We start from the raw sequence: 12,961 nt of genomic DNA, 5'->3' as shown, positions 1-12,961 counted from the left end.
ATGTATTACTAAATAATCAAAGGAATAATGAAAATTTCTATATTGTAAAGTAAATTAACTAATTACTAGCAAAATAGATATAATTTTTCTTCGAAACCTCTCTAGTTGCAAGTCGATATGGAACGGATAATTAATGGCTAAATCACTCGGTTTTCAACCAGTAAGTAACAGATTTAGACATGCTTTAATTACATCTACTAAAGCAATCGGGCTGTATCACTACACTTCACATCTAAATTGTGATTAGAAACAATACATTGAGATATACTTCATAAACGAGTTACATTATTGTTTATTTGCTTAACAAACAACATCAATCAGCTAACATTCATAATCCATATTCATTTATATTTACATAATAGTACTTTTGAGGACTTTAAGATGCAATTGACTTCCAAAAATAATAGTTTATGTACTCAGTTTTTGTCTGAATTATGGTCTGAAGCTTTAAATAATCCAATTGAAATTAGAAATATCTCTACAAAAAATCTTCAATGGGAAAAAATATACATTAGGGTTGATTTCTAATCATCCCAACCATTCTCATTGAAATGGACATTGTGTATTGAATCGCAAACAAAAAGCTTTTGAATTATCTTGAATGGTTAGTTGAGTTGGGTATTTACTTTTCCAGTACAGAATTATCCACTAACAAGGAGGAAAAACAACTAATAGATTTTGTATCCTAGTCAGTAATGTAGTGAATTATTGCTAATTCGCGAACCAAATGTAACTGATTTACTAAGTACATATTTATTCACTCAGCTTGTGTTGTAGACGAATTCTATTACCCGGTTGCTAAGGTCAAATTCGAAGACCTATGAGTTAATAATAATGATAATAATAATAATACTTAATTCATTACTGTAAATTTGATCTTATTAAATACTTATCAGCATAAATAAACATTATTGCAACAAACTCTTAATTAATATCCATTTAACTTGTAATTATTTAAAATATAAGCAAATGAAACATTATTTTCAGAAATGGTATGCTCCTATATATCTTCATTCATAGACATTTATAGACTGATTTTTCCCCTGAGACATTTTTCCATCGCATAACATACATGATAAATCACTTAAAACAACTTAAATACTTTAAGTTGAAAAATATTTGATGCATAATTTTGAGAAACCTATCTAAACGAAAGATTGAAAATTCAACATTTTAACCACTAGTCTGAGATAGAACGCTGGTTGGAGGTAATCAGCAGGAAACCCTGGACCTGGGTCTCATCTTATTTGGCACTCGTCAGCAAGGTGCATCATTCTATGTCAACATAGTGCACGCAGTGTCGAGTCACCTAGACAAGTGGCCATATTGCAACTTGGTCAATAGCATGTGAGCTGCACTAAGAAGGACTTGACACACATGACACTGATCACCACCCAGTGATCAATCAACTGTGAAGCACTAGTCTCCACAAACTACCTTACTGTTAGAATGAAAATTCCAACAACACCAATTAGAAATGTCGCACTGGAGATATTGAATCGCTTTTCATTTAGTTTAGTTTTGGATAATCGAAACAGTTTTTATAAAAAGTGGGCCAGTCAATCAGTCGGTAACAACGTGGAACTTCGTACGTACGTACATCAGTTCGAGTTGCCACACCACATTAGCACAGAGATGCAGTTGTCGATTCGAATCCCGTAGTGGTAGAGGTGGTGAGAGTATAGGCAGTAATCGGAAAGATTAGGGTTTGAAGATGTTATTCAAGAAGTATAATCCAATGAAATAAGTTTGGAGAGAGAAAAAAAGGGACATGAAGAATTCAGGAGATTAGAATTTGGGAGAACACAAAGAGTGGATGCACCTGCGCCATTGCAGACGATTTTGAGCCATGTCATTCAAGGTCTCTAACCATCGGTTGCTATTGTCTTGCGGATACAAAAGTTCATTACATTAATCCATATTTGATTATTAGGCATGGCAACTAGAACGGATGCATATATGTGCCTGGTCCTACGTTGTGACTGACTGACTTGATTATTAAGTTGAATTAAACTAAATTTTATTCCCTAATTATAATTTGAATACGCAATAATAATAATAATACATTATTCATATTATTCTCCATTTTAAACTATTATAATACTAATTCATTTAAATAAAATAAATTCTACATTCGAGTATCAGAATTTCTATTTATTATAGAAAAAATAAATATATAGTGACTATTATTATTATTATTATTATTATTGGTATTTGAAATTTCCTATTCCTGTTAGATTTACATATCGTGTACATGTGTCCATTCTTGATTGTTATTACATTTTTATTAAACCTTTTGTTTTTCTATTTTTCTTTATTCTTTTTTTTAAAAAAGGAAGGATTTTAAACATTTTTCTTGTATCCTGCTTCCTGTTCTGATACAATTATTTGGTTCGTTTTTTTGTTTTACAGAAATAAAATATTGTTTACATGGTTAGTAAAAATAAAAAAAAAGATTGTTCTCCTGGTAAACATTTTTTCCACTAAAAAAAACAACAAAATAATCCACCTACTACATTTATTTCTGTTCAATTTTATTTCTATATATATATATATATATATATATATATATATATATATATATATATATATGATATACAGTCGTGACAGAGTGAATATCGAAGGAAGTATAACTCCTATAACTCATTTATGGATTAGTAACTATATATTTTTTATTATTTAATTGCCACATAACTTTATTGTGAAATTTCTATATCCTTCTAGAAGATCTGTTAATTAGTGTTATACAATTTATAATTCGTGTATCTAAGTGTTAAGTTGCTATCAACGAATCTAGGTGGATAACCATTTCTAATGAGAGTCTGTCGGAGTTCCTCATTTATTGTGTCAGTGATCCTTGAAGATAAAGAGTGAATATGTTCCACTGAGACAATAGATAAGGATCTATTTCAATCTCGATAAACTCTCATTAGAAATGATTTATAATTCCTGAATTATTGCGCATTAATTATTTTTACCACTTTACCAATTTCGCTATTACTTTTTGCATCTCTGTATATTACAATGACTTTCTATTTTATGCTAAATTATTTTTTTGCTATAGTCCAAATGAGTAAAAAAATTGTGTTTCTGACGTTTTGTAACTTGGTATAAGCCACTTCTTCAGATTAAATAAATAACAAATAAACTAACACAAATTTAAATAGTACAAAGGAAACAATGCAGAATATTTTTAGTATAATGGTATGATACAGCCCGGTATGTTTGTAAATAAACTCTTTCGTGGTTGAAATATAAATAATAATCCATGATTTAGTCCCAAGAGTTTCTCTTTCTTCGATATTTACTCCCCCACAACATATATAATGTTTTTAAATAGTCTGGTTGGACTTTAGAATGTACGTGTTATGTATGTCCAACCACTGCTTACCTTGACATGCAATGTTAGACGGAATAGGGTCTGATTGAATAAAAGTCAACGTCTGATCAAATCATGGTATGGTAGCGCTTCATGAATTCATCCATCATAGGACTGATGCATATTGGTAGGTACAGGCTACTTGATTAGGGTTCACGTGATAGTCGTCATCAGTGGTATGAGTTTTTAGGCAACATAGTCTTAAATTGGTCCCATTAATAACGAAGACATTCATTTTTTATCTTTTTCTAAATACTGACCTTTAATGTTTGATTATTTCATACTCTTAGTTCATGCACTACTCTTTTTAAACCATATTTTTTATTTATCCGTTTTTACTACCATTATTAGTTTAATGTAGTATGATATATTTTATCTGATTCACATATATATACGGTGATTATGACTGACTGTCCTGCCTTTAACAGTGACTTGCTTTCTGACTGCTGACTTAGTGAACTCAACAAGTCACTGTTTATCACTAAAAGGCCGAAGAACCCGTTACAAATCCAGTGTTTCCTTTTTATTGTATTTCAGCTGATGATTTCAATTTGTGGTGAATATTGGTGTTATGTTGTACAATAAGGTTACCACAATCATTTACTTTTCTTTTGATGATTTATATCACTAAATCATCGTATTCAAATAACCACTGAAAATCAGGAAGCACTGGAAAGCCGTTACTTATCAATCTGAGACTCCTTGGCAATACTTCCAGGAACCGAGACGAGGTTCTCCAAGTTTCACAGAAAGCATTCAACTTTAAACCACTAAGTGGGCATCCGATGTTTTATATTTCTACCTTCAATCAATACATGTATTATGCAACCGTCCTTCCCTCTCATTGATAGTTAACCGAATCCTACCTGATTCGTTCGACTCCATTAGTCACAGCCTCTGATTAGAACCTCAGGAATTACCTCTCGAAGTTACTAACTAGAAAAAAAACTGAATGGTTCTAAATAAGTTCAGTTCATGATGTAAACTATAATAAAATTAAATAATCTCCACAAACTCTTTACGTCTTGTTAACAGTAATACTAATATAGTGTATATTCACTTGTTCTTTAAAATAACATTTACATTTTAATATTTCTTCCGTTCATTTAGTTTAAAATGGAATATTTTAACTTTTTCACTGAGCAACTATCAAATAACCTGTATACTAAAACCAAATACATATATTCAAATAAAACAATCACTTATTCATATTAATAATTATGGACAACATCAAGTTTTCTGAAAAACGAAACAAAAACTTTGTACCAAATTTAAATTGGTATAAATAGAGGTATGGAGGTGCCAATATTACTTTTCAATTAGTTTACTTCACAGTAAACTTAGTAAATGAAAGAGTTGCTGCTAAACAACTGTCTAAGTTTAAGTTTACGGAACATTACATACATTTGATGGTGACTTGATAGTTACGAGATGAAAAAGTAATGAGTTCAATTATACGTTCGGTCATGGAATTGTGGTTTAGAACAGTTTTGAACAAGTATTCAACGACCGTTCATTTCTCCTTGATGGCTTTTTAGTTGATATTTTTTAAGAACAGTATTCTCAGATCAACTTCATAAGAAAATACATCAATAAAAAGATTATGAAATTGGGTTTATTTGATCTAATATTTGTCATAACTTCCAATCTTTGTCAGATTTTTGTCCAGCCTAGAAGTTCGTAGTTGTTTTTGAGAAAACGCAAAGGATAAATGAAGTAGACCTTAAATAACAACTCTGTAAGAACATACTTAAATTTCAATCATATTAAAGGTAAACTGTAGATAATAACCCATTAGTGTGGATTACAAACATTCCACCTAGAGCCATGCTAGGACGAGCGCCGGTCTCAAGCCCGGATAAGAGGGAAAGGCTAGACATGGGGTTAGCGAACCCACCACACAAAAAGGAACCTTGCTATGTTAAGCAGAAAAAATCATTCACACTACTCAAACTCTGTTCTGAGAGTTGAAGAGTTATGACGCCTTATGGTGAAGGTCGATATTCTTCGGGAATCACAGGCTTGAAAACACTTTGACAACTAGAGCAAAAATTGATACAGGTACATAGGATGTCCGAAGAGTTTGGGAGACAAGGAGGATCATTCAAATAGAAATGGAAATGAGAAAATTCATCCTCGCTGTGTTTCGAATAAGTAAAACCCATTGAACATAAACTAAACAAAAGAGAATAAATTCGGGTGACCCATTGTTGTATTCTGGCCATGAAGAAGAAAATTTTTCACACATACAAAGAGTTGCACTAACACTGTTCAATGAAGCACGAAAGATGCTCATAGAATGGAATCTCATGGATCCAGGATTATCAAACACATCCTTCTAAACAAAGAAGGGAAGGATTGTTAGCGTTTTCTGGTTAGCGTTTTTTTAGCGAGTTAGTTTTCTGCGGGATGGGGTCGCTAACCCCATACCCTCCCCTCCTCCTTTATCCGGGCTTGGGACCGGCAGTAGCCCCCGGAGGGACTCCAGGCGGAATTGAAGGGAAGGATTACAATCAATATAATCCAGTGCTACTCACGCACCAATGATACCAACGAAGATGTTAAAGATCAGTTTTATGAGAGGCTACAGTCCATCATAAAGAATTCCAGAGGACAACACTTGACCATCCTGAACGCCAAGGTCAGTGTGAGAAACACCAGGTGTTTGAGGTGAAATGGACTGGGAGAAAGCATCGAGAACAGTGAGCGACCGGCAAATACGTATGGTTTCAACAGTGAAGCTACAGGTGGCACTACTTCCATTACAGACGCATACATTATTCTAAATGGATTTCATCGGGTCACGCTACAGCGAACCAGGTCGACCAAATCTGCATCAAAAAATATTCAGAAGGTTCATGGAAGATGTAAGAACAAAGAGAGGAACTGATATAGCTTTGGGCCACCAGCTAGTAGCGGCTAGGCTAAAATCAAAGCTAAAGAAGCATTGGGTAATTAAACAAGCGGCCCTTCAAATGCTTAATATAACCTTCTTTCGAGATGCTAACAAGCTCAGGGAATTAAAAATAGCTCTCAACAACATGTCCCAAGTCTTACAAGGTCTGATAATAATAAGTTAAAAACATTATGGAAAACAACTGGAAAGAGATTAATGCAGAGATAACTTCAACATACCTGGAGTTGTTGGCTTGTAAGAGGCTCCAGAGTACGGAATAGATTTATGTTGACAGACTGAGCAAGACTCAGAGTAGGAAAACAATAAAACAGCTGTCAACAATCTCCGAACAAATGCAAAAATGTCAGGACACAGGCCAAATATACAAAGTCAAACAAATGAGTGATGGAGAGCATTAGAGTCGACGAGCGGAAGTAGGTAGAAAACCTAGCAATGACAGCGGGAAAAGCTGCAAGCGAAGTATGAAAGAACTATATGGTACAAAAATAGCTAACAGGGAAACATGCAAGACCAGAGCGACCAGTCGTGAACGAAGAAGGCAAATCAGTCACTGAGGTTCATGAGCAGCGAAATGAGTGGTTAGAGCAATGTGAAGAGCTCTTGAATAAACCAGCCTCAAAAAACCCACTGGACATCGAAGCAGCAAACACAGACATCCTCATACGCAACACCCGTCTAATAATTGAAGAAATAAGCAAGGTCATCATACAAGTCAGGAATGGCAAAAAAGCAGGACCAGACAACATACTAGCTGAATCACTAAACCTACACATAAACATAACTACAAAGTAGTTCCATGTTTTTCTCAGAAACATTGTTGAGGAAGAACAACTACCAAAAGATCGAGAAGAGGGGTATGCTATCAAGATACCAATGAAAAGAAATCTTAATGAATGTAAGAACTACAGAGGGATCATTCCACTCTCATTATCAAGAGAAGTTTTCGATAGAGTGTTACTTAACCGTGTGAAGGATTCAGTAGACGCCCATCTTTCAAATCAGTAAGCTGGATTCCGTACGGATAGATCATGTACCGATCGAAATGCGACACTAGATCGTCGTTGAAAAATCGAACGGATGTAGGTCATCACCATAGATAAGCTTTCTTCATTACTAGAAACCATTCGACAACCCAGATATGAAAACCTTATGGACCATTTTAATATATTCTGTAGTACCTAAGAAGATATTTACTATCATACAGGACTCCTGTGAAGGACTACATTGCTAAGTTGTGCATGCAGAGCAGCTCACGGATGCCTTCCAAGTGAAAATAGGTTTCTTTCCTTTGTTTGCTTGCTGCTGACTGGATTACGAAGACTACCACATCTCAAGAGATCCATTGGACAAAGTGGAGATCTTGGACAAAACTGGAAGATTTAGTCTTTGCAGACTACTTAGCCCTCCTACCGAATATATACCAATAAATGCAGTCAAAGACTGTCTCTATAGCAGTAAGCCTCAACATTCACAAGAGAAGAGACAAGATTTTTAAATGCATCCAAGCCAGCGCCAATCAAATCACGCTTGATGGCAAGATTAATTAAAAATTATAAATAGAAAGCGAATTGATACCACCAGCCATGATTAGAAAGACCAAAACCTGAGGATAAAATGGAAATGTATGTTTGAGGGAATATTCTGAGCCATGTCAACGAATGTCTTTAACCACTAATCCTAGTTGTCAAGAGGACCTCAACCAGGTTGTCCGGATCTACCAATACGGCCCAGTTCAACAGTCAGTGACTTCGTGGACTGATATCACGTTTTCGTTTAACCACCCTTCGATTTCTCCTAACTTGCTCCTTCTCCAGATACTATCGTTCGTCGAGGTAGGTGGTGGTTAGGCATAAATAACACTCAATCATGTTGTTGCTTTAATAATCAAGGTGATTACACATATATTTCAAAACTAATTACATTAAACGTGAAGAATTTAATTTGTGTTACGTTATTCATATTCTCTCTTATTTTTTTCCTTTTCTTAATAATCATAGATTCAGCATCAGATACTCGTCAACCACGTAGTCCAACACGTTTGGGTTATTTAATACGTGTTGGTCAAAGCTTAAATTTAACATGTCCTGGTGATGCTGTGTTTTATCAATGGAGTCTTGTTGATCAACCATCACAAATATTATCAGAAGAACAATTTTACACAATTAAATCAGCTACATTGAAGGATTCTAATCGTTATATATGTCACGCTGTACATGGTTATGGAAGAAGTTCCGTTGAAATGTCTGTTCGTGTTATAGGTAATTGCTTGTAAACATCTTTATAATGTTTATACAATGCTTCTTCGTTTTTCTTCTTGAAACGGACCTCTTCAGAAGACCTTGCCGACATATTTGGACTTGAGAAGTTGATCAATTCAAGAATGAAGTAGTTTTGACTCATACCAATGATGGTGGAATATAGTTACGTTTTATCATGAGTTTACTGAGGTTGAATAAAAACTTATGAGCTTTTTGGATTTCGACTTGGTGACTGCGTGTTGTGATTGATTGCCAAGATATTTCGAAGTCTTGGGTTCTATTTTTTTGTATAGATTTTTGGGTAGGATCGACGAACTGTTCAAAATGAGGCTAAACCAGATCTTTCAACTACTATCAGCATACAATTAATAAATAAACCACCTTGCTTCTTATTATACTGAATAAAAATATGATCTACCATATCAGTTAGCAATAAAACACGACAATCATTCATTATTATTGATAGGCGATTGCCTCTTTTTTCGACTTGGTTGACGCCACAGATACAACTTCCTTTTAGAACTTCAGAAAAATTACAAGATTAAATTTTAACTTAACAGACCTGGTGATGTACTGTTTGCCATCGGATCTGAAGTTTTGGTGACCTGAGTCCAACACTTTGTGGTGCATACACACCTGAGGAGCCCTAGATTTAAATCAAATAGCTAACCCGATGTTTTATAATTCTTGCCGATCCTTATATAAGTCTGTGATGTGGAATATTTTTCACTTACTTACTTACTTACTTACTTACTTACTTACTTACTTACTTACTTACTTACTTACTTACTTACTTACTTACTTACTTACTTACTTACTTACTTACTTACTTACTTACTTACTTACTTACTTACTTACTTACTTACTTACTACTTACTTACTACCCACTTACTCACTCACTTACTTCACTTACTTACTTACTCACTCACTCACTCACTCACTCACTTACTTACTCACTTACTTACTTACTTACTTACTTCACTTACTCACTCACTCACTTACTCACTCACTTACTACTTACTCACTTACTCACTCACTCACTTACTCACTCACTTACTCACTTACCACTTCACTCACTCACTCACTCACTTACTCACTTACTTACTCACTCACTCACTTACCACTCACTCACTCACTTACTCACTCACTTCACTCACCACTCACTCACTCACTCACTTACTCTCACTTACTCACTCACTCACTCACTCACTCACTCACTCACTCACTCACTTACTTACTCACTCACTCACTACTCACTTACTTCACTCACTCACTCACTCACTCACCCACTCACTCACTCACTCACTCACCACTCACTCACTCACTCACTCACTCACTCACTCACTCACTCACTTCACTTACTTACTCTACTCACTCACTTACTCACTTACTCACTTACTTACTCACTCACTTACTTACTCACTCACTACTCACTTCACTTACTTACTTACTTACTTACTTACTTACTTACTCCTACTTACTTACTCACTACTTACTTCACTTACTTACTCACTTACTTACTTACTTACTTCACTACCACTCTTACTCACTTACTCACTTACTCACTCACTTACTTACTTACTTACACTACTTACTCACTTACTTACTTACTTACTCACTTCACTACTCACTCACACTCACTACTCACTCACTCACTTACTTACTCACTCACTCACTCACTCACTTCACTCACTCACCCACTCACTCACTCACTCACTCACTCACTCACTTACTCACTCACTCACTCACTCACTCACTCACTCACTCACTCACTCACTCACTCACTCACTTCACTTACTCACTCACTCACTCACTCACTCACTTCACTCACTCACTCACTCACTCACTCACTCACTCACTTCACTTCACTCACTTACTTACTTACTCACTCTCACTTACTTACTCACTTACTCACTTACTTACTTACTCACTTACTTACTTACTTACTTACTTACTTACTTACTTACTTACTTACTTACTTACTTACTTACTTACTTACTTACTTACTTACTTACTTACGCCTGTTACTCCTCGTGAAGGAACATAGGCCACTCACCAGCATTCGCCATTCAAACCTGTCCTGGGCAGTCCTTTCCAGCTCCTTTCAATTGTTGTTCATCCTTTCCGTACCTGCTTTTATTTCCCGACGTAATGTTTTCTTTGGCCTTCCTCTTTTCCGCCTTCCTTCGGGATTCCAAGTTAGGGCTTGTCTCGTGATGCAGTTTGGTGGTTTCCCTAATGTATGTCCTATCCATTTTCATCATCTCTTCCTAATTTTCTCTTCTTTTGCAAGCTGGTTTGTTCTCTCTCACAAAAGGCTGTTGCTGATGGTATCCGGCCAATGGATGTTGAGTATCTTGCGTAGACAGCTATTTATAAATACTTGCACCTTCTTGATGATGGTTGTTGTAGTTCTCCAAGTTTCAGCTCCGTACAGTAGAACTGCCTTGACATTCGCATTGAAGATTCTCACTTTGATATTGGTTGAAAGTTGTTTTGAGTTCCATATGTTCTTCAACTGAGGGAATGAGGCCCTTGCTTTGCCAATCCTCGCCTTTACGTCTGCATCTGAACCTCCTTGTTCATCGATTATGCTTCCCAGGTATGTGAAGGATTCTACATCTTCCAGAGTTTCGCCATCAAGAGTGATTGGATTGCTGTTCTCCGTGTTGAATTTGAGGACCTTGGTTTTCCCCTTGTGTATGTTGAGGCCTACTGATGCAGAGACTGCTGCTACACTGACTGTCTTTATCTGCATTTTTTTTTAAAATTTTTATTTTTTATTTCTGGTAAAAACGCTTACCAGAAAAAATTTTTTCACTTAAATAATAATAATTTCGTTTGTTTAACACATCATTTTTATGCATCAACTTTTAAATAGGGTCATATTCTGTTTCGTATTTTTTTAATAAAAAGAATATAATACTTATCATAATCTATTGAATCAGAAGTTATTTCTCTATTTAGTTTTCGGGAAGAAAATTGTACGTTAGAGTGTCAAGGTCGTAGTTATTAATATCACTATTCTCAAGTTTACACAAAATGTTTCTAAAAATTAATAAAATAGCGATAGATGGTCGTCATGAGAATCGATTGATTATCCGTATATATATATATATATATATGGTAGCCTGTTGTCTTCGGTAGGTTTGCCTCTTGTTGTTGTGATATTCATCACATCTTGGTAGTCTTACCATAATTGTAACAGTATGTGACAAGATGTAAGATACACTTACGTTTAGTGCTAACAGCAGCCGACAGCAATCATCAGACATGGGATTAAGAAACCAGAAGTTAATAGAGTTAGGTTTGATATTGGTCAAAACACGAATATTTGGGATTCATTCCTTGAAACAAAATAAGAAGTGGAATAGCCTCCATTGTTCAATAGTGTATGAATTTTTACCGAAATTTTGAGCTATTCATGATAGTAATCATGTTTATTGAGGTCTCATTTAATTTGCATCGATACGCTAGTGATTTTATGCTAGGTGGTTGAAAGCAATCGGCAGAATACCCTGGCTGATCTCTGTTTTTTGGCTATATTGTATTTGCCAGTCAGATTTGTCTTTAACTTTAAAGAAACTAGTAACCTTCGTGAGGTTCAAGCCTAGTATCTTGGTTATCGACGTTACTATAAAGTCCTTTATCAGAATTGTTACGAAACCTAGATTATGAGCTTTTGCCGATCGACTTCACCAGAAATGCACTACAGTGATGTTGAGTCATTTAGACATACATTTCAATTTAACTGAAAAAATTCATTCGGAACTAAATCTTAGATGATATAAAACTAATTTCTCTTAAGTGATTTATTATGTTCAATCTGATCTCGATTTTACACTGAAGTTTTCTAAAAAAAAATCCTCTCGAAATCTAAAAATCTACCATACTTTAAAAAAACAATCTTACTGCAATGGTAGTGCACTAATAATAATGGTAAATATACAGTTCATAAATTATATACAGCTTCATGTAGACTATATATTTCGTCTTTAAACAGTAAGATTTGGTAATGTAACTAGGCTGTTTAAATCTTCTGAAATTGAATCATGCTTAAACTTATTATTTATTTGAACTAATGATGACACAGTAGTTGCAACGATGATAATCTCTAAAAATAAAAATAATGCATTAAATTAATTCTGCTAGGAAATATACAATCCATAGTATGTCAAATAGTTGCTCATGTTGAATATATACATCCAGAATTTTTAAGTTGAATAGTGAATTACTCGGTTAGTTTCAAAGATTAACTCAATTTCAGGACTAAGTTAGGATGGGGAATGGGTTTAAACTAGGAATTACTAGACAACTGCTTTGCTTTAGAGTGAGACTCCTTAACAGTTAGTGCCCAATACCTTACTAGAGAATAAAAAGTGAACCTTCAGGTTTCATGGTAATCGT

General features: G+C 34.8%; 1 protein-coding gene across 1 annotated transcript in view; it reads left to right on the top strand.

The window, feature by feature from the left end:
- Positions 1 to 12,961, top strand: part of MS3_00008086 (uncharacterized protein) — a 112,396-nt gene that overhangs the window by 44,668 nt on the left and 54,767 nt on the right. The window contains exon 3 of the mRNA XM_051216430.1: positions 8,294 to 8,554. Coding sequence (XP_051067020.1) covers positions 8,294 to 8,554 — 261 coding nt within the window. The remainder of the gene's footprint in view (positions 1 to 8,293; positions 8,555 to 12,961) is intronic.

The sequence above is a fragment of the Schistosoma haematobium genome, chromosome 4 (genome assembly GCF_000699445.3).
Source record: "Schistosoma haematobium chromosome 4, whole genome shotgun sequence".
Taxonomy (NCBI): Eukaryota; Metazoa; Platyhelminthes; class Trematoda; order Strigeidida; family Schistosomatidae; genus Schistosoma; species Schistosoma haematobium.
This window is presented reverse-complemented; position numbering and strand designations above follow the sequence as displayed.